Source organism: Protobothrops mucrosquamatus, unplaced genomic scaffold, assembly GCF_001527695.2.
Source record: "Protobothrops mucrosquamatus isolate PMUCROS unplaced genomic scaffold, P.Mucros_1.0 scaffold209, whole genome shotgun sequence".
Classification (NCBI taxonomy): Eukaryota; Metazoa; Chordata; class Lepidosauria; order Squamata; family Viperidae; genus Protobothrops; species Protobothrops mucrosquamatus.
In genome coordinates this window covers 1,370,053-1,393,406 of record NW_015386563.1, presented here as the reverse complement: position 1 = coordinate 1,393,406, position 23,354 = coordinate 1,370,053, and the positions used below count along the sequence as shown (strand labels likewise).

Sequence of the window (23,354 nt, the reverse complement as noted above, 5' to 3'; positions counted from 1 at the left end):
GGGTTTTTTCAAGACTGCCTATTCCAGGTAAAATCTGTGTGCACGGTATGCAAAACAAATGGTAAACAAATGAAATAAATAAATAGAGATTTTTTGCTGAGGTCCTCATCTACTGGGATTAGCAGGAAATAGCACAAAAGCTGCCATTTTCTATGAAGCCTTGGCTGTTATAGAGCAGCCTGCCCCTTGAGGGAGGTCTTCCTTCATACTCTTCCACAAACTTATTAAAACTGGATGTTCCAAATGTACTTTCTTGCAAACCAACAGTCTTATTGTTTCTAAGTCAGTGTTTCTCAACCTTGACAATTTGTGGACTTGACAATATGTGGACTTCAACTCCCAGAATTCCACAGCCAAAATTGCTGGCTGTGGAATTCTGGGAGTTGAAGTCCACATGCCTTAAAATTGTCAAGGTTGAGAAACACTGTTCTAAGTAATAATTACTTAAGTAATAATAGGGAGAGCTTTCTTTTCTAAAACATTTTAACATTACATCTTTGGTTTTCTTCTTTTGGCAGGTAAGGTAGTTTCACTTACAGCCTTAAATCTCAGGCATTGTCCTCTGGAATTTCCCCCCCTTGAAGTGATACAGAAGGGTCTGGCATTCATTTTATGCTTCCTCCGAAAGAACTATAATGAAAATATTGAGTATGCAGAGTCTATTTCTCCAGGTATAGTAATATTTTAATACATGTTCTTGAAATAACTGTATTAACCTAATTAAGTAACTAAAATGGATTTGAGTTTTATACAATTAAGGTATCAAGTGACCTGAAAATATTTATGGACTGTCTCTCCCATTGTTTTTGCTGAGCCCATCAAATCTTGCAGTGAAGGCCTGTTCCAGGTCCCCTCAAACAGTGGGATCTCTTTGGACCTAGAAGTTGTGCTTTCTCTGTGGGTCTACTTGCTCTGCGTCCCTCTGGAGATCCAGATGGGCCAACCTGGGTAACCTTTTGTAAGGTTTTAAAGATGTGCCTGTGTTTTTAAATATTTGGGCCAGGAAATTAGCTGATATTTGATGTTGAATTGGTTTTTGTGATTTAGGATTTAATGTTTTAACTTTAGGTATCATGAGTTATATGCTGTATTTATTGCTTTAATCCACTGTCCAGTGTCTGTTATGAAATGGATGGCCATATAAATAATTTAAATACATAATTGAATATTATTTCTATCTAAGGCACAAAATGTTAATATACCTATTTTTATTGAAGAAGCTAAGCAGGAGTCAGTTTAATAATACATTTGATGGGGAGAGAAGGAGGGAGAGGAGATAGGTCTGATTATATTGGTTTTGTTTGCTTTCTGTTTGGTTATTTCTGTGTTTTCATTGTAGTTCATTGAGATGTACATTCTAAGAACCATGTGCCCCACTTCTGGAAAGTATAGAACTTTCCGGTTGTCTTTGAGAATCATTTAACTATACAGTATATAAGGCTTTTTGTGGTATATAGGTATATCTGATCCCAGATAATATATCTAACATATTCTGCATTGTGGTTCATATATTACCTATTGTGCTTGAGCTCCTAATAAAGACTCCATGCATATGGCATACAGTTATTTAGCTACTGGTAGTTTTGGCAACTGCTCTTGAAGTGTTAATGGATTATATGATTAAACACAGCAATTTAAGTCCTTATTGACTTAAACTATTGTTCATGATTGATTGATTGATTGATTGAATGATTAATTGGTTAGGTGTCATCAAGTCAGTATTAACTCTTAATGTCAGGTAAGCTCAGACAGAAAAAATACAGTAAAATTAATTCTGCTTTACTATAAAGCTACAGTAACAGAATCTTGCAAGTATAATTCTCTTGTTATACTTTGGGTGGATTTATTTGATGATTCGTTTTTTTCATTTTCTTGGCTATCTGGTATTCATTCTCAAGAGTCTTCTGCAACACCATAGTTCAAAAGCCTCATTAGTCTTTTTACCATGCTTCTTCAAAGTTCAACACTGTCATAGCATGTTACAGCCAAAACTGTTGACTGAACAGTTCTGATCTTTGTAGGTATAGACACAGCCTAGAATCTGAATATCTTTTCCAAGATCTTCATTGCTGTTTTACCAACTGCTGGTCTGCTATGTATTTCTTGATTGCTGGTTCCTTTATTGTTGCTAGTTGATCCTAAAGGCAGAAGGTGTCTATCACGTTGATGTCTTTAATGTTGCATCTTTAATTCTAAGCCTGATTGCTGAACCTGTTGTTATTATTTTGGTCTTTTTTAATATGTAATCTTAATTTTATTTGGGGGGTGATTTCTTGATTTTACTACTACGTTTTGCAGATCATTTGCATTTTCAGATATCAGAATAATGTCTTCAACATAGCTCAGGTTACTCATACTGTATTTGTACTTCCAGTTTTAAAATAACATTTATCTTCTTCCAATATTGCTCAATATTTATTCCATATAAAGGTTGAATATATAAGGGTGAGTATATAGCCTTTTCTCATCTCTTTGCCAACCTGGAGCTGGTCTTTTACCATATTGTGCTCTCCAGACCTGTGCATCAATTTTGTGTGAGGAGAGTGAAATGTCTGTGGTTCCCATTTTTCCAATCATGTTCCACAGTTTTACATGACTGAAACAATCGAAGACCTTTCTGTAATCAACAAAACATATATTGCCTTGTTTTTGTGATTCTTTGGCTTTCTCAACTATTCAGCATTCACTAGCAATAACTTTATGCCCTTAACTTTCATTTATTTATTATAGTTGTCTTATTAATTCGACTGTAGTTGATCATCTGAAAGAAAGCATTGTATTTTCACATCAAGGAAATAGAATTATACAGTCTTCAGTACAAAGTGAGGATTTTTTTTTTTTAAAAAAAAAGTTAATTCAGGGTCAAATATTTAGAGTGTTGTCTATAAAGTAATCAAGACAATATTGCAATAGCCTGCCTAATATTTAGAATTAATTTATTTTATTGGTTCATGGTTTGGGTTTAGGTTTCACGCAACCTGAATTCTTGGTTAAACTCTCAATAAATGACTAAAGGCTTTTTTTTTATTACATAAGAAAAAAAGGTGAATCTATCATGAAAACAGTGTAATAATTTGATTTTTGGAAGTAGGTGAAAGCAAAACAGTAGATGCATCCAGAGAGAAAAATAGTGCTTAACCCCTCCAGTCCATAACTTTCTGAAGCAACAGTGAATAAGAAGAATAATTGTAATCTATCATGAGATCTTTAAAGATCTGTACTTACATGTATTTGGATAAATAGGTATAGTAAATCCTTTTGAATGTAACATTAGTAGGGCATCTACATTCTGTTGCCTAATACTTTGTGTACCAAATGTGCATCTAGATGTTAATGAGAATTGGGGGAATTGGTTGGAACTGCCAGTCAAGTAGGGGCAGCAGACATTTTCTCCCTGATAGTATTCCTCTATACAGTATTTGAAGAATACTGTACATACTACAGTTTCTATGCCAGGGGTCCCCAATCTCCAGTCCGTGGACCGGCACCAGGCCACGGCATGCCAGAAACCGGTCCGCGCAAACAAGCAAAGCCCCATCTGCGGGATGCAGACAGTACATGAAACCCCGCCCCCTCTGGTCTGCAGAAAGACCTCTGTCCACAGAACTGGTCCCTGGTGCTCAAAAGGTTGGGGACCTCTGCTCTATGCTGCTTGCTGACTATCCCCAAAATTCTAAAACTCTAATTATCCAGGGCTTTGTAATCTTAGGGTAAGTCTTTATAAACAAATTAACTTTTTATCTGCCCTCTACATGTATAAGACAGCAAGAATGTCATGGAATGAATTTAGCAAGCACATTCCGTTATCCTTTCCATGCATAGCTTAATTACAGACAACAGTATACAAAGGACTTATTCCAGCACAACCATAAAGGACACAAAAATATGTATCCTCTAATACTATGCCATATCCACCATTTTTAATATGGACCATTATACTCTGATATATTTTTTTTGCATTGGACACCATGACAATTGATTATTTTATATATTCATCCCATGCTTCTGTGTGGTATTTACATTTGAGATAGAGAGAATATATTCTGCTATTCATGAAACTCATACAGATTTTTACAAATAATGTAATGTTTCTGTATCTTTTGAAGTTTATATGGAAAAGAAATAAACTGGTCTTTACATTATAGTGATCTTACTTTAGAGCATCAGTAATTCTATTCTTTAAAAAATATAGGTGTGTTCTAAATAAACCTGCATAATAAACATACTGTCCTTTAAAAAAAAAAGCATGTACTTTACACAACTTTCCACGTGCCTCTTTGGTGTTTTATTGATCTTCAAAGGAGGATGTTCGTAAAAAATTTGTACCAGATCATCCCATGTCAGCGTAGTTGTAACATGCGCATGTACCTTGACATTCTGTATTTCACAGACTTGCCTTCTCCGCTAGAACAAGAAGCAAAGGCCATTGTTAGAGAATACAAGAAAAAATGTGACAGACCGCCTGATCGTAGGAAAGCTTTCAACGCTTTGTGGAAACAGATGAGCCTCTTTAGTGAGTTTAGTAGAGCACTAGAATTGGAAGGCAACATCATTTTGATACTACTCTTTTGAATATACTGTATTTTTTAATCTAGATCATATAGGGGTTTAGTTCAAGTATTCTCCTAGAAACTATGATTTAGACTACATGGCTGTATCACAAGCTCATTTTTTCAAGCTCCAATTCCCTCCTAAACTTGAAACAATAAAATTTTCCATTGCATCTAAGTAAAGAAAGTTATAGTAAACCCTTACCTGAAAACCAGAATATAAAATTAAGCTAATTAAGTGGTTAATGAATGTTTTGCCCATTTGGGACTAGAAAATGAGTAGTGAAATTGGAATATGAAGAAGGCTAAAGGAGCTATCAGTTGACAGCCTTGATAGCTAACAATCATAATAGTGACGTGCCAATTTGGTCTAAGCAGGGGTGTCAAACTCGCAAACTCATGTGACGTGTCGCAACGTATTGCGACTTTTTTTCCATTACCGGCAATGGGGTGAGCGCGGTTTCGCCATGACCCATCCGGCCCATGGGCCGGCAGTTTGACCCCCCTGGTCTAGAGGTTAAGGCATCAGGCTAGAAATCAGGAAACTTGTGAATTCTAGTTCTGCTTTAGGCATGAAAGCTGGCTGGGTGACTTTGGGCCAATCACACTCTCTTAGCCCAACTTACCTCACAGGATTGTTGTCATGAAAATTGGGGGAAGAGGGAGTATTAGTAGTATGTTCACCACCTTGAGATATTTATAAAACTAATAAAGGTGGAATAAAAATAAATAACCTGGCTACAGTATAATGCCTAAATCAGTTCAGTGTGGGAAAATATTGTCCATTACATATATATAAATACATAGCAGATCCAATAATAACATTATTGATTAGCTCTTGAAGACTATTCAGATGCATTTTGTGCAGTTAAAAAGCCATTTGCTGGATATTGTCCCAAAATGTCTTGCCTTACCCCAACTAAACAAATAATTTCTTGGAGAAATCATAGTATATCTGTAATCAAAATATAATATTACATTCCTACAGAAATAGTATGTGTAGTACAAAAATATTTTGTATATTGTAGTATTTCTAGTTTGATGGAGTGCTCTGCTTTTAACTAGTTTATTTCAAATAGTCTTTAATTCCTTCTTTTATATATTTTTTTCCCTACAAATCTGGATGCTGTTTATTTTGTTGGACTAACAATCTTCCTCTATCATAGTAAAAAGAACTAAAATCCCTGGACTCAAAATACTGACGTTCCTTCCCAAGAGGTAAAAACAGTACTGGATCTCTGTTACTGGATCAGAATTAGTAATAATTTAACCCCTGTGGTTTCAAATATTTTTAGATCCCTGACAATTCAATTTTCACAAATGACATAATTATTTTTTAATTTTGTGATTTATAGATTTAATTCGGTTTAAACCCAGAAGCGCTCGAAGAATCAGTAGTGTGCCCAGTAAAGGTAGCACTTAAGAAAATATCTTATTTTTAATTAAGTTTAAATAGTGTTCAGCTTATTAAGATGTACATAACTGATATATGTGATTCTTTTTCCAAGTCAGAAGCACATAAGAAATACCTGTTTAAAGATCATTTCTTTTAAAAAATGTTCAATGTGAAATATGCCGTATTTTGTGTGTCATGTTGCCTATTGTAGAATAACACCAACAAAAAGATTAGCAGAAAGCATAACAACCATTTTGGCTTGATTTAATACTTACTGTTGTGCTTCATATAGCACACTTTTAAAACAGTTTATACCAGATTGCAATATCAAATATGGTTTAGCAGTAGTACTATATGGCAATGTAATGCTAATAACTCTGACTAATCTATTTGCCAATCTAACTATATAGAATTGCCTCTTAAACTTACAGCACTTAAACAAATGTGTTTGATATGGGAAACATTAGAATGGATTGAAATGAATGCTCAAACTAGCGTTCTGAATATTCTTTGCTGAATTCTTTTTGGTTGCTGTTGGATTTGGTTTTTTTTATTTAAAACACATAATACTAAATATTTATGCCATGACTCTAGAGCTGTAGAGCAAAAATAGTAATATACTATTATATATGCTTTTTGCCACCAAAAATATCATTTTTGGAAACTGGAGCTTTGAAAATGCTGTGAAAATAAGGAAAAGTTATTCACTAGTTTTAAAAATGTATAATTTTCAGCTTTTTTGCCTAATGTATATTATAGAGGTTTATAATATTTATTACTATCTTAACTTATTTTGTCAAATATCAGAATGTAAAGAAATAGTTAGGTATTATTAACATGCTGTAATAGTAATCTTTTGTAACATTTGTTTTCAAAACTGTTGTATTTCTGAAAATCTTGTACTTGATGGCTATATGTTCATAAAACATAAGCACAGCTATTTGTATAAAAATAAATTGTACCTTCAAATACTCAGTAGAATTCTTTGATTGACTAATTGTTTTATTTGATATACATGATTTTTTTGCTGTGATAATTTATTTAGCTTTGAATTTAGATTAGGAAAATGGCACAGATACTGGACATCTCTTCCAGCGTTACTTTTCCTAACTTCAAAGCAACTGAGAAAATGGGAAATGCTGATTGCCAACCTTTTGCATAAATTACCTAGACTATTTCAGAAGCAACATTTCCAATACTACCAATCAAAGTTTTCCCATCTTTTCCTTCTTAATTTTTTTTGTATGAAGAAAAAACACCTGCAGTAATAGTGGGAAAATATGGGAGGATTGCTAGGGGGAAAAACATTGTAATATTTCCTAAATGTAATGAAATTTTACCCCAAAAGAAAATTTGGAAATATGCTGGGAACAGCTAATTCAGTAAAGGGGGCTATTAAAGACCAAAGTCACAAACACTATAAAGAATAGGGGCTATGTAAGGTCAAATTCTTATTTTACCTTGTATATGAACAGATACTCATAAATGAATAAAAATTACCCAGCAGACTAATTAGAGTGAACTAGAGTGAAATCAATGCATGAGTACTTCCAGCCTTAAGCCATTTTATACTGTAAGAAGGAAAAAATTAACTTCAGGCCAAATGTTTTAGGTGATATCTTCAGGCATTCACTAGCTCTGCTGAGTATGTTGACCTTTTATTTGATGCATATTTTTTCAGGCTTTTGTTTTTCCTTCTGTTAATTGTTCACAGCAGTTTCTTATGTTTATACATGTCGCTCCAGAAATTTCCATTGGACATAACAGGGTATAATCATGCATGTAAAATTAAGGTTATGGTGTTAGGCTAGAAACTGGGAGTCTGTGAGTTCTAGTTCCATCTTAGACACAAAGTCAGCTAGGTGATTTTGGGCCAGTGAGTCTCTTAGGCCTAAGAAGAAAGCAACGGCAAACCATATCAAAAGAAAAAAGAAAAAGAAACATATCCAAAAAACCTTGCCAAAAAAACTGCAGTGACTTGTCCAGGCCGTTGCCAGGAGTCAAAAAGTTACTTGAAGGCACAAACGTGTGCACACTCATGCACACAGTATAGCATTTGCATTTTAAGGGTAAGTAAAATAATAAGCTTATTGCTCCAGAAAGTGCAAACTATAGCAAATCTTATCTTTAATCACTGCCAGAAAGGCACAGAATAGCGCAGTTAGCATAGTCTTTAAGATCTACTGTATGACTGTTTCTTTCTAAACCTTTTCTAATACCCTAATGCCAGAAATTGCCAATCAGAGCTATAGGGCTATAATTTCTTATTATATATCCTATAGATATCTCCTAACAGGCTTTGTTCATAGTCCAGATGGCTTTTGAGCCCAGTTTCAGATTCCTGTTTTTGGATGAATGCATGTTTATGTATATAAAGTTTATGTATATAAGGGCTAATATAGCAGAAACATATGTGTTTCAATCTATTCCCAAACTACATGGGGAATTTGCTGTGTGCCTTATATGCATTTTGTAGAATCCAAATTGTAGTCCAGTGTTTCTTCATATGGGTTATATGATTTATTAATTAGTACAGCATTTAAGGAAAATATATGTTTTCTCCGAGTCAGGGAGATCCCAAGTTTGTGAAATTAAATAGACATTATTTTATAAAAAGCTCCAATCTACTTATCTGAGAGTCAAGTGACTAAAGGAAGATTTGGAAGAAGCTATGCATCCCTGAAAAGATGAAGCTATTTCATAATTGCCAGCTCTACCTAGTTTTTATTTTCCATATAAAGTATTTTGTTGAGTCTATCTGTAAAAGAATATTATCGATAGGCCTCAGTTTGTGACCACAAGTGGGACAAGAATTTCCTTTGCTAAGCAAGGTAGTTAAGTGAGCCACACCCAATTTTATTACCCTTTTTTTGGCCAAGGTTGTTAAGCAAATCACTGTACTTGTTAAGTGAATCATGTGGTTGTTAAGCCAACCCAGCTTCCCCCATTGATTTTGCTTATTGGAGGAGGCCAGCTGGGAAGCTAGCAAATGACAATCACATAACCCCCGGACACTCAAGTACCGTAAATACATGGTGTTGTCAAGCACCTGAATTTCGATGATGTGATTGTGGTGATGTGACAATCCTAAGGGCAAGTACTGGTTTTAAGTCCCTTTTCTCAATGCCGTTGTAACTTCAAAAGTTTGCTACCTGAATGGTTGTAAGTCGAGGATTACCTATAATGCCATAACTAGACCCCACAAACAACTTATAGCAAGCACATTGCATGCAATTCAGTATTTGCTGGGTGTATGGCTTCAATTTAGATTTAGAAGTATTTTATAACATAAACCAAAACTAAGATATTAAATGCCACTCAAAACAGAGATTCAATAGAGCTGAGGTTGCCTCGGCTACATTGTATTGACTTGCTGTGCAACAAGTTACATAGGACAGAAATAGTGTATCAACTTGGTTTTTGTATCTGTAAACCCAAGATCATCCAAGGACACAGGAGAGTAAAGCACATTTGGTCAGTTAGCCAATAAAGTACACTGGGGATTCAAAATGGGCATAGAATAGCACTCTGCATCAGTTTTCTAGCTTCGGTTAGTTACCCAGGCATTAATCCTCAAGAAAATCCTCAACAAAACACACATCAGGATTTCTTGCCAGGGCCCTTATATTAACAAAAGTATGCGACTGATAGAAAAGATTCCCCATTGTAGCATTTTTATGGACACTTCAAAAAAGTGTAATAGGGATTGTCTTTTGTATCAAATCAAATTAGCTGTGTAACATATAGGTAGTCCTCAACAGTTCATTTAGTGACTATTCAAAGTTACAACAACACTGAAAAAAGTGACTTACGACCGTTTTTCACACTTAGAACAGTTGCAGCATTTCCCATGGTCAAGTGATAAAAATTCAGATTCTTGGCAACTGAGTCATATTTATGACGGTTACAGAATCCCGGGTTCATGTGACCCTCCCCCTTTTGCGACCTATTGGCAAGTAAAGTCAATGGGGAAGCCAGATTCACTTAACTACCGTGTTACTAATTTAACATCTGCAGTGATTCGCTTAACAACTGTGGCAAGAAAGGTTGTAAAGGGCAAAGCTCGCTTAGCAACCGTCTTGCTTAGCAACAGAAATTTTGGGCTCAATTGTGGTCGTAAGTTGAGAACCACCTGCATAAGAAGAATATACCATAATATGTTTCAACAGAATTTAAAATTCTTTTGGCGTATAATCCTTACTCCAACTATAGCAGAAGATATCATATTTGCTAATAATACGGTAGTATTTGAAATCGATCTTAAGGTTAGATAAGATGCTGTAGATATGTAGGGCCTTCTCCTGGATTCCCAACAGATTCTGAAATCTAAGGAGAGAAGAACATTAGAAATCATATCTACCTTATTAGTTGTAATCCAGATTTATGGGATGCAGAGCAATAGAGCAGTCCTAATTTTAAGAAGTAGAATAAGAGGTTTTTTTGAGAATTCCATTGTTTCATTAATATAATTACTAGAAGCATAAAAGGGCAAATTGGACCACTAGATTTTAAAGTGGGGGTAAATAAACTGTCACTACTTAGAGGTTAATTTTTTAATATTTAATATTTTGGGGAGCAGTCAAAGATAAGATGTTATCCAGTGACATAAAAGAACTGGTCAGGAATAATGGCTTTGAGGTTTGGCTTCTTTTAGTTTAGTTTTGATTTGTTTAAAAATGTTTACATTTTTTTTCCTATGAAAAGTGAAGGAAAAACATCAAACTCTGACAATTCAGGTTTTTTTCACTGGGGTAATATAGGGATTCTGAGCACATTTGTATCATAACCTTGCTGGTGTGTAAATCAAAATGATTGATTATTTTATTTTATTTTCATTCTCTGCACTACTGCACTACTGAACTGAGGGTTTAGTGATGTTTCTGTTTCCTTTTTTTTGATGATTATTGCATTACAATAAAGGGAAGGATTGCAAACATGTATTTCTAAATCAAAAGGAACAAAAAATAACTTTCTTGCTATTTTCCGTTCACAATTGGTTCCATAGATGAGTGTAAAGCAACCTTTTTTATTTCAATAGAAATGCCTCCTGTTGAAAAATTAAATTTGGCAGACCTCATGAAATCCAGTTTGGATTTGTCAGACGGATGGCCTAATGAGGAGGAAATGATACGATTTAAGAAGCTAAGGGATGAACTTATCCAAGATGAAAGACAGGAGTATCCTGAAGACAAAATAGTAACCAATGAATCCATGCCTACATTAAGGAGAACCAGAACAAAGGAAAGCCTCTCTCGTAAATCATCTATACTTTCATCAAGGTAATAAAATATATAAGCCAGCTTGTGTTTTTATATTCTTTATGGAAACTCACAGTTTGCATTCTAATGTAAATTATATATTACTGCACTATGTTAAATTCCAAAAATGCATGATAAATAGTAGACATATAGAAAACTCAAGGGGAATTTAGAAGCTTTTGTTTTTAAAGCCACAATAGCAATAATAGAATTTTAAAATTTCCATAACCATTATATATTATTGTAATCACTGTAGAAAAAAATAATTTAAAAAGGGTAATAATCTTCCAGTATCAACATTCCTACTCTGAATCAACCATTAAAATTATTTGCAGGTGAGTTCTTGCTGCTTTTTCAGAGATTTTTAATACCTTGATGCAATGCTTCTGCCAATGCTTCTAGTGATAATCCTTATAAATGGCTCAAGAAATAGATGGCCATGCATCTATATGAACAACTATATGAGTAACAGGAATTGGTGGGAAATTCTGGGCAGAAACAGGACCAGTTACAGTGTTTCGTGGTCATGTGACCACAATTTGCAAAGCTTCTTGCAAGTTTCCAGCAAAAAATGTATATCCAGGAAAATGGATTCATTCAACAACCACATGGTTTGCTTCAACCATGGTGACTTATTTTATGACCAGCATAAGAACAGTTGTAAAATTGAGTCTAGCCATGTGCTTCCTTATCTTATAAACACATTGACTTATGACTTCAATTCCAGACTCCATTGTAATGGTAAGTCAAGGACTACCTGCATTTAGGTAAAGCAAAGGGCCAATTAACATTGCCTGTACAATTTCACATAGTTAACAATCATTTTCAGAAGCAATAATTTTCCACAACAAATATAACCAATCAGCAGTATATTTTAAAGGTAGAGTTAAATCCAAATAAGATTAAAGAAATGGTCAATTATCACCTAGAATTTATAATAACAGATGGTTCCAGATTAGTGTCCCTATCAGTGTTTTGCAGCAAAGCTAATGAAATAAGTGGAGTGCTGCTTCTTAAAGACTCACAAATATATTTTCTCATAATAAGCTTTAGTGGACCATGAACTATAAAAGTGTACATGATAATAAATCATATAGTTTTTAAAGTGACATAGAACATGTTAATTGGAATCTAAAGCCAGGAACAAATGAAGCCCTTAAGATGTACTTGGACAATTAATTTTCTCAAAGTGATTCCCATTATAAAGTCTTTCATTTAGATAGCTACTAGATGCTAATGCTGGTTTTGAAACATGACTCTAATAAGGATAGAAGTTTGCAACTAATTTTTCAATAGAAGCTCATATCTCATATATAAAGTATTTTTTGAAAATGCTGAAAATAGAGTAATTTTCTAAGTCCTTGCTTTGGCATTTAAATCTAAACAAATCCAAAAACAACCTTATAAATGTTATGAGATCTTATGATTTCAGTTACCTCACTCTTTTCTCCAAGCAAATGGGAAATGACATCCCCTTGGTTGAAGCATGCAATCTTCTGTTTAAAAAAAAATGCAACAGAGCTAACCTAAAATTGTGATTTGGACATCATTGAATTTGATGGCTAGAGCAGATAGAACATAGCAACTGATTTTTCTTCAGAGAAGGAGGTGGGAGATATGATGTAATATTTTGTGTTATAGGATCAGTATATTAAGAAATGGAATACATATTTTTTGAATAAATGAGCATGTACAATACCTAAGATCTAATATGAATTAAAGAATTTCCATGTTAAGTTTGAAGACATTGAAGAACTCATCAATACCACTTCCTAATGCCTTCCTGTATTTTCTACTATTTTCATAAAAATCTAATTCTTAATTCCAATAAAAACACAACAATTCCGTTCTAAATGTTCCATGAAAGATGGTTTGGGCCCAAGGTTAGTCATGATTCAGTCCCTCTGAAGCCAGTGAAGAATTCCCCCATAAAATAATGGCTAACCTTAGTTGGATTGAACCTGCATGCTTTTTTAATTTTGTAAGCTTTTCCTCAGTCTGGATATAGTTTATAAAAATTTAGGCAAAAAACAGATGTTTAAGAGTAAATTACCCAAAGAACAAATAAACCCCCAAATTATGCTCAAACCAGTTTCATTGTTTTAATATTTATATTGCATATACAGTTTATTTCAATTTAACACAATCATGCAATTTAGCACAATCACTATTTACTGTATGACCTTAAATTTCTGGGGGGGAAATGCAAGGAACAAATGTGAATTAAATCAAAACCAAACCAAACAGAAAAAAGATTATGGGAGTGATATATCCCTCAAGTCACTGTTTTGTGAAATTCTGAAGTAAACTTTTTTTAAAAAAGCCTGAAGATAGTAGAAATGATTATAGAGATTTTTTGTTCAACTACTGTATTGTTCTGTATAGATTTTGATGACAAATATAATTGACTGAATTTAACAAGTCTATTTCAAAGGGATAAAAAGAATCTGTTTCCTGCGGCTTCATCATACGATTTCATAATCCAAAGTAAGATGGCAGAGGAGTGCAGATTGGCAGCATTAAAAGAAATGAGGGAAAAACAAGCTTTAATTGAACAGCGGAGAAAGTAAGTATTATAATTATTTTCAACAATATATTATTAGTCTAAATAAGTCTATTAAATATGGGTTTTAGAAATCTAGAAGACCACTAGATGGCAGAGGTTTTTTTTCCTATATTCTGACAACCATCAGAATTTTTACAGCCTAGATATGAAAGCCCTAATATAGAAGATGTTACTACTTGACAGAAAAACAAACTGGTTTTTTTTTTATTTTAAAATGAATATATTACTATTTTATCCATCCAGCTTTTATTTGCTTTTTGCTGCTTGCAGAGTGCAAGATTTATGGCACAGATAACAGGATCAGATTCATGATTTTAAATAAGTAAAGAAGAGGATTATTTTTAGTGCAGGAAAGCAGGAAACAGAAGAGAGATTGTTATGCACCTCCTATTTTTCACTGCCATATTCAATCAGTTCCTTCATACTGTTACTTTTTTCCCTATTACTCCAAGCCTGCATTTTCACAGTGTGCATAACAGGGTCAGTGAAAAACTAGCATGTTAAACAAACTTTTGAACCAAATTTCCAGGTTAAGATCATACTCATTTAAGAAAGGATAGCTGAGGTGTAGACAGTAATACTTCTATATCTACTGTTTCTCACCACAGTCTCTGAGCAATATTCCTATAACCTTAGTCCAGCATCTTTCCCACAGTTGAAGAATTTTAACTAAATTCATCCTGACTTTGAATGCACAAGAAAATATTAGACTTACATAGACTGACATTTTTGCTTTCATGTTTCATATCCAGTTTTGAGAGTTTAAACCAGATATGTGCTTAATCTCACTATTTTTGTGATTGCCAGGAAGCACCTGGCTTCTTCGAACACCACTGAAGCTTGAATAAGAGAGATTTAACCATTTCTGTTGTGTGAATAACCTCAAGCTGCTCTTAAATCCATATTTATATGAATGTCCATGTATATACACAGCCTGTATATACACAGCCTGTATTATATAGTATCTATATAAATAAAAATGTAAATGTTCGTTTGTTCAAAATCTTAAATCTCCAAAAGTTCTTCACCGATTGTTTTGAAATTTTCACACAACGTTGCATTCGAATACGCACATGTTTTTATATACCTATATTATATAGATGTCACACCTGTGACAGGTAAAAACATGCTTTTTTGGAAAAACAGCGCCATCTGTTGGACGTAAAAGCAACACACGCTTTTACCAGACTGAGCCACAGCAACGCATGGCTGGGTACAGCTAGTCTAGAAATAGAATCATTGGGGTTTTTTATTATGATTGTTCATCTACAAAAATATTATGCACACTTTGCTTGCACAAGAATAAAAATCCAGTATGATTTTTAAAGTTTGGTGTTTTTTTGGAAAGTTAGTTCCAATATTGACTACGTGGCTTACTAGTGAAATGTTAAATACTTTTAAAATCTTTTTGAAGAGATAAAGAAGTTCTTCAGAAATGGAGAAAACAGGCCAGGAAGATAAGAGAAAAGAAAGGAATCTTGTACACATATTCACCCCAAAAAGGAAATACAATGGTATGTATCAGCATATGATTTTGTTGTGCAAAAACATGTCGGTTCTTATAATGAAATACTGATAATTGGGGTTCTCTGTACCATTGAGCTAAATGCTTTGTACTGTATTTCATTGCCGTTATTTCCCCATAGCTGAATTACATATCTAGGAGAAGACCTCTGGTGACCCAGATTAGAAGGACACTCATTAATCCTATGAAATGTGCCAGACCATTCTAGACCAACTATAGCCCCTTGTTTAAATTATACTTCCTTAATTATGTAAACAATTGTCGGTTGTAGGATAGCTGGTCATCTGATTTGGTTTTCATGTAGAAAATGGAAAAGATGTGTTCTTGATTTTGATGGTTAGATATCGAGAATAACTTGAGAATATATAAATAGCTGAAAGGATAAAAATTAGGATTTTTGCAAAGTTCTCAGGGATTAAGGCATCTCAGATACCCTAATAATCTCTTCAAGGTCCTAGCTATCTTTCTGTCCTTAATCTATTGAGTCGTTGCCTCAAGAATGAATAATTTCTATTTCTGTGAAAATATATGGATCAGTTTAATTTGATAGATCTTGTTTTAGAGCCTCTTGGGCTGACTGGTGCCAAAAGTTCAGTTAGGTTAGATCTTGAGATCCATAACAAGAGTTTCCATCAAGGACACACACACTCAGAGAAAAGCAGGTGATGGAGGCAGTGGTAAACATCAGCCTCTGATAAGGGCAATATGTTAATCCAATATATACTTATAGGTATTATAGGTATTATATTATTTGTATTTGAAAAGTTAGTGACTTTTTCTCAGAAAAATAGAATTTTAAATGTTTTTATATATGTTAAAATGTGAAAGTGCACATGTTCAGAATACACATGTTTAAAATCAAAGCTGAAAAAAATAGTCTTGTTTTTCTGGTTCTAACATATTAGTTTAATAATAAAATATGGAACAGTAGAACAGATATGGAATGGCCTACAGGAGCTAAGGCACTTATAACAGCACAAAATACATTTTCAGATCCTGCTGCCTCTTTTTTTCTATCTGAGTTAATCTGTCTGTCTGTCTGTCTGTCTATCATACTTATATGAATGCCTAACTCACAAAATGTGACTCAGGGCAGCCAGCTACTTTGCCAGTTAAGATACTTAACAGATTTACATGAGTACCATAGCATCCTAGATCTAGAACTTGACTACTTGTTTTTCTTGCTTAGCCCTCTCCACCAAGGTGTCCTGTGTAGATACGTCCCCGATAAATTAACCTAAACAGCAAACATTTTCTTCAATTTTATTTTAAATTATTACTACACAACCCCAGAACTTTGGCGGAAGCATGTGCAAATGTAAGTAAATACTTACATCAGCTCTTCACTGTGCAACAAGAACCCATGTGTGCTGTAGGTGTCAAAACATCCTGCACATAGCTATTCAAAAGCTGTGGCTGCCCAAGCTGTTTGGAGGCGTTGAAACAGAAGGGCTTTAATTTAAAATAGGATTGTTGATGGATGTCTCCTGAGATTTTGCTTCTGCCAAATTGAAGTAAATGTAGGCTGGATGTTATAGTTAATCCAGAGAGAAAAATCTGTCATCATGGTCCCAAGAGAGAAACTCTTTGTTTTGTAACCCTGTAAATAGAGCAACTCCCTCATTTAAAGAAGTAAAGTCTTCCTCTACTCCTGGGTGATCATGTGGATGGACCATGAAGTTGTCTTTGACAACAACAATATTGACGTTGAATGACTAACAGTCATTAACACTGATGATGTTACCTAGTTGGGTAATGAAACATCTGCAAGCAAGCAATTAAGCTCAGAGATATCAAGGATTCCACAGTTCGGCCCTGAGCTACATATATTCTCTTCTACTAGAACTTTGTTACTTGGATAGATGACCACCTGAAAATCACAGAACAAAGTTTTAGTAGAAGAGAATATATGTAGCTCAGGGTTGAAATGTGGAATCCTTGTTGTCTCTGAGCTTAGTTGCTTGCTTTGAAATGTTTCGTTACCCAACTAGGTAATATCATCAGTTTTAATGCCTGTTAGGTTTGCTCCCCATGGAACATTAACACTGATGATGTTACCTAGTTAGGTAATAAAATGTCTGCAAGCAAACAACCAAGCTCAGAGATCACCAAGGACTTCACAAATAACAATATGGTCCAACTCCGTTTAGCTTTACCAATGTAATTAGGTGATGCCACTGGTTAACAAAACAACCAGTCATTGGGACAGGTAGAGCTGGATATGTGAGTCATGCTTCTAGACTCAAAAGAATGGCATGTATCTCTCTTTCATTTTTATTTTTTTAAATAGTTTAAGGCATGGGACTGGGCCATTAGATCATTTCATTGATTTTATTTTAACTTTTTTTTTTGCAGTACACTATTTTTTCCCCAAGTACCAGTAACTGAGCATTCATTATTTAAATGAAGCTATTTAAGTGAAGTTAAAATGAAAAACTATGCAAGCGTAGACTTTTCTAAAAAAAAAGGGGGGGGTTATTAATCACAATTGTTTGTTTGTGATAGTGCTTTTAGACAGGTAATTTAACATCCCTTTCTTAGCCATCCATCAGAACGGTTTAGACTTCATGCTCAACTATGGCTTGCTTATTCATAACTTGTCAACTAAGCTGCACTTAGATACACATAATGCCATAAGTCTTACAGTAAACAATTGTGTTGAACTCACCCAACTTGATAAGTCAAAACCTAATAACTTGTATTATGGTTTAACACAATGTACAAACCCCCTCTAATTAAGGATGTTGATGTGGAGGAAAGAGTTTCTTCTGCTTCCCAGTTCAATGAAAGTCCAATTTTCAAGTTCTCGCTGTAGAGACCATAGGAAGAAGAATGGCGCAATTTGGCTGATAATAGATCATTCATTCATTCATCTCTAGAGTAGATTCTAGAGCTCAATGAAAGAATTGGTTGAGATACTAAATCCTTATGTCTTCGATCTTCACATTTTACTTTTAAAAATAAGAGGACTGTCCAATAAAGCAAGGCAGGGAATGATTAAAAATTGTTAATATTTACACCAGATTTAGTTTTTTATAATGACACGAATTTGAATATTTTGTATGTTCTTTAGGATATTTGAAAATTATTTCCTAGTTTCTCCCTGAATGAAATATGTAGGAAACACAAGAGGGCGCTACAAACCCATAGTATTCAGTTGCAGTGAGGCTAGCAGTGTTTCTCAACCTTGACAATTTTAAGGCATGTGGACTTCAACTCCCAGAATTCCACAGCCAGCATTGCTGGCTGTGGAATTCTGGGAGTTGAAGTCCACATGCCTTAAAATTGTCAAGGTTGAGAAACACTGGGCTACAGGCTTAAACATCAAGTTGATTAGAATGCAAATCAGAAAGGTACAAATATGACTGTGTTTCCTCTATTTCTGTTCTGTCAGTTAATTATAGGGTGGTTCTAAACATGATTTGTAGGTAAAGGGTGGCAAATTCTGTGGTACAAGTAGGGCAGAAGAAAGTGCTTCTTGGTATAGCATTGCTAAATCTTATTGGATAAGTTTTAAAATGATTGTCTTGGTTGTATAGTACCTGGCTGACTTTGTCTGATTAAAAAAAAAGCAGGGCAACATCCTAGCTAATCTTAAGGATGAGAGATCAGTAAGGATTCCTAGGCTGTAGTTTGGTAAATTGAAAAAAATCTTAGAAGAAACAATAGCAAATCACTTCTGCATTAAGAAAACAACCCGACCTTGTTCATGACAACATAAGGAATCAAACTTCTGAAGGAGACTTAACCCTTGATCGATTGCTGTGTCAAACCACTGAATTCATTTATCTGAAAGGCTTGGTGGGAAGATAAATTCAAATATATACACATAGAGGCATGCATAGGCACAGTGAGTGTTTCATGCTTTTTGTCACTGCAAAGCACACCATATCTTTGTAATCCTCACAGTTTATGAGAAAAAGCTATTATTTATTGGTAGGTCTCTGTATGGTTTGCAATAAATTAGCTATCCTTTCTGACTCTAAATGGCCTTAACAGTGACTACTTAAAAATCTTTTTCCTCAGAGAAAAACATAGAAACAAGCTATTGAATGACTGGCAGAGACAAGTAACAAATTGTACATGGCCTAATAAAAGATTGAGGATTAAATGTAAGAAACTGCAGATCTTGGAAGACCAAGACAATCTGGCAGCCCTGACCTTCAAACTGTATTATCAGGATAGCTATTTAATTTGGATTACATATTGAATATTATCACTCTGTGGTTGTATTACCTTCTTTGAGGGAACCGGACTCCCAGATGGACAAATTATCTTTAGATTGATACAAACAGGAATGAACAGTTATAAGATTATTTGTATTATGTACAATAATAAACAATGTATTAAAGTTGGGAATAAATATAAGAAGCTTTCCAAACTCTTGCCCTGTTGTTGTTTTTTCAAGAAGATAAAAGTATGAAGAATTTTGTTCAGTAGAAAGACAACAAGTCATATATACGGTACATCAAAATGTCATTAATAATAAGGCAAATATACAAAACCACCTGACCAGTTTCAATATCTTCAAATAACACTATAGCTTTAAAAGAACTGTAAAAAGGAGAGGGAACAATTAGAGATCTGACTGAATCTGAAAACCTTATATTTTTTTCAGCATTTGCCAGGTCTTGCTTATAAATTGCTGATGAATATGTAACTCAGAAACTGAACATGTTAAAGATTGTATGATTAAGATAGAGAATTTAAATGCAATTGATGTGCAACAATGGGAATTTTAATGCAAGAAAAGCATTCAGTTCACAACAAATAGTAGAGTTAGAGAAAATTGGTATGTTTTACCACTGGTATATTTTTCTAGTACTGATAGCTAAAATTGACAGATTATTGTCTAAATATTGCTAGAAATGTAATCATTTTTTTAATATTTGATGACAATGTGAAGCTCAACCATTTTGGAAAATGAATTTCATGCATTCAGTTTAGGCACCGACTCCAAACAGACTCTGGTGATGTACATTAAAACCAAGCAAAATAGAAAATACAATACAATGTTTTTTTAAAAAGTAATAAAGATTAAGAGCCAATTTTGAGTTTGGCTATCAATACCTCAACCTTTAAAGAAATCCAACTAGGCCCCAACCACCTTTACCCAAGGACTAAGAGAAAAAACATACAAGTCTTTAAGGCTTTTTGAAAGGCCATCAAAATGGGAGCCACACGGATATAATTCAATTACAAAATGATTTATAATAGAATGAACTAATTTTAAAATCTCAAATTTCCTTTCCAGTCTGTTAATTTTTATATAAAACATTACTAAACTTTACATTCCTACGAAGTACACTAAATTAGCTGTATATATGATACAGCTGTTATTATTTACAGCTGCTGTTATTATTTACATATTACATTGATTTTAATAATGATTTGTGGCTTTTAAAATAGTGTAGTATATTTAAAATGAATCAGTGAAATACTGGAAATTTTAATTAATCTCCAATGCGTGTAAATTCCCTGCTTATTTGCTTTGTGCTTTATCTTTTTGCCTCTTTTTTTCCTTTTCTCCCTCTTTCTGTGGGCCTTCATGTTTTTCTTTAAAAAGCTCAGTAAAGATATAATACTAAAAACCTTTCCTCCCTAATTTGGCAACTTAGAAAGAAATCGAGAGCAAAGGTAGAACAAGGTGAAATTTGGAAACTCACTTTTGCTATTAAATCCTAACCTTAACCCTTATGACTACAGTATGGACAGTAACTGTTACTAACCCTAACCCTAACCCTAACCCTGTAGAAGCTCACTACATTCCTTACCCCAATTGTGTGTTTTAATTTTTTTAGTTAAAGAGAAGTAAACCAAATCTCCAAATTTCAACCTTATTTTTATTTCCAAAAATTTATTTGGGCTCCAAATAAGTGTCCTATGCTTTCTCAAAAAGTAAAAAATGGAGGAGTTGTGCATTGAAGGGAAATTTTCTTAACCCAATTTTCTGTACAATACTATGGTTTTTAAAATGGAAGATTAACAAACTGGAAAAAATGTGATTATATGCATCATTTTCAGCTACAAATTTAGGATTTGGTAACTCATCAGCTGCTTGATTTTTAAAATAGTTTTTATGACTTCTAGGTCAAGCATGCCAAATCATGACCATTTGTGGGCAGAAATGAATCTTACTCAAAGCATTTAAGAGCTGGGATTTTCACATCTCATGGCTTTTACCAATCTATAGAATAAGGACAGTCTGAACTGTGAAGAAACTCTATCTTAATTTGCACTTTTTTCAGAGACTTTTACAACCTATTCTCTGCAACTCTAAAGATCTGCAGAATGGGGAAAAACATAAAATCAAAAATAAATTCATGTTTTTTATTTGTAGTATGAAAAAAAATCATAGGGAGCTAGGCAAAAATCTTTTAAGTGATTTTCTTTTCATAAGGATTGTTCTTATATCTTTAAGTGAAACATCTTTACTCACTTGGTGCAATCATTAGTTATTTGACTAATCTAACCAAAAATTTGACGGTTACAGAAAAAAATAAAGTAATGAGGGGGAAGGAATCCAGATTCAATGGCTCTTTAGTGATGATTCCTCTGAAAACCCAAGTTTCCCACAGGTGGACCTTTTATATCTTTCCAGGACTCTGGTTGGTTCTGCCTTCCTCACTTCTGATTGTACACTTAAGATACATAGTCTATTTTCCTGACCTTGGTTTCTGATTAATGAGGCTTCCTGGATCCATCCACAATTTTCATTTCACAGTTTTGTCCACCCTAATAAGATCATGATTCCGCCTCTTCTGAGAAGAAGGGTTTGGAAGTAGAAAAACTCTAAAAAAACAAAAGTAAAATAAGATGATAGAGAGTGTTCTAGTATAGTAGAGAGAACAACCCCAAGGCCTGTGACTTATCAAGCCTCCCATGGCATCCATTTTGGAATGCAACTAGAAAATATTATCCAAATTCCTCCACCTTTGGAGAGGGAGCAGTGATTGTTTGCCTGTGATTCTCTTTTGCAACTGACTGATTGGTGGATTTCGGAGTTTAGGAACCAAATAGATCATACAAACTTGAATGTTATCCTGCCTTAGCACCATTTTAGGCTTCCAATATCTAAATTGTTCAACAGACAAACAAATGATCCCTCCCACCCCCACCCCACCCCCACCCCCGGCATTACTGAAATGATTTCTGGTTTATGCATGCAAAGGTTTTTCTGCTGTAGGTGTTTATACTCAGTGCAAAAATTCCTCCCCAAGAAATGCTATTAAGGTGACAGGGATTGAGAGAAGAGGGATTCACTATCTGAAGGGCTTACATACTGGGCATTCCAAATCTAAATACCTGAACCAAGCAATTGCCTTACATTATTCCTGTGGGTTAGACAACTGACTAATAGTAATCCTTTTTATGTATTAATCATTGTGAAGTAACTCATCATTGCTTCATTGGTTCAGCCCCCCAATGCTCTCTTCTTGCATAATCTATATCTGTTTTGCTGTAGCTTTATCTTGCCATACCTTAATGAAAAACTGATAATATTATGTATTTATTCTCTAAATGTGGCAAAGTTCAATTCACCAAATTCTGGAACCAAAATAAAAACTGGAACAAAGTATAATTTTACAAATAGCAGGTGCCTCTCCAAATTGCTTCAATTTATCTTGAGATTCATCTAAAAAAGACATGCATGTTTGGCAATAAATGTATCAAAGGAAAAGGTTATATCGTGATAACGAATGGTTCTTAACACTTGGAACAATGACATAGCCAAATTAACTAAAGTTTCTTGTTGCCAGTAATAAGAATGGGATACCTCTAGCCGAATTGCTGTCAGCAGAATCAATATCATACTTTCTGGAATTACAGTGCAATTTTTACCTGTGCTTGTCTATTGTCCATTATGTAGCATTTATTGAAAGCATGACTAAGCTGTTGTAAAAATGCTTCCAAACAAGCAGTTTTTAATGCTACCAATCATAAGACATTGTGGAATCAGACTGCCTTTTTATTGCAACTGAATTATTTTCTAGTAAGCAACATTACAGAAGAAACTTTGGAGTTACAAATGGAAAATGGTAACATCTGGACCCCATCT

At 34.2% G+C, this 23,354-nt stretch overlaps 1 protein-coding gene across 1 annotated transcript in view; it reads left to right on the top strand.

Moving 5' to 3' along the window:
- LRRC27 (leucine rich repeat containing 27) overlaps positions 1 to 23,354 on the top strand; it is a 58,995-nt gene that overhangs the window by 16,679 nt on the left and 18,962 nt on the right. Inside the window, exons 5-8 of the mRNA XM_015813968.2 lie at positions 519 to 671; positions 10,985 to 11,225; positions 13,639 to 13,770; positions 15,185 to 15,284. Coding sequence (XP_015669454.1) covers positions 519 to 671; positions 10,985 to 11,225; positions 13,639 to 13,770; positions 15,185 to 15,284 — 626 coding nt within the window. The remainder of the gene's footprint in view (positions 1 to 518; positions 672 to 10,984; positions 11,226 to 13,638; positions 13,771 to 15,184; positions 15,285 to 23,354) is intronic.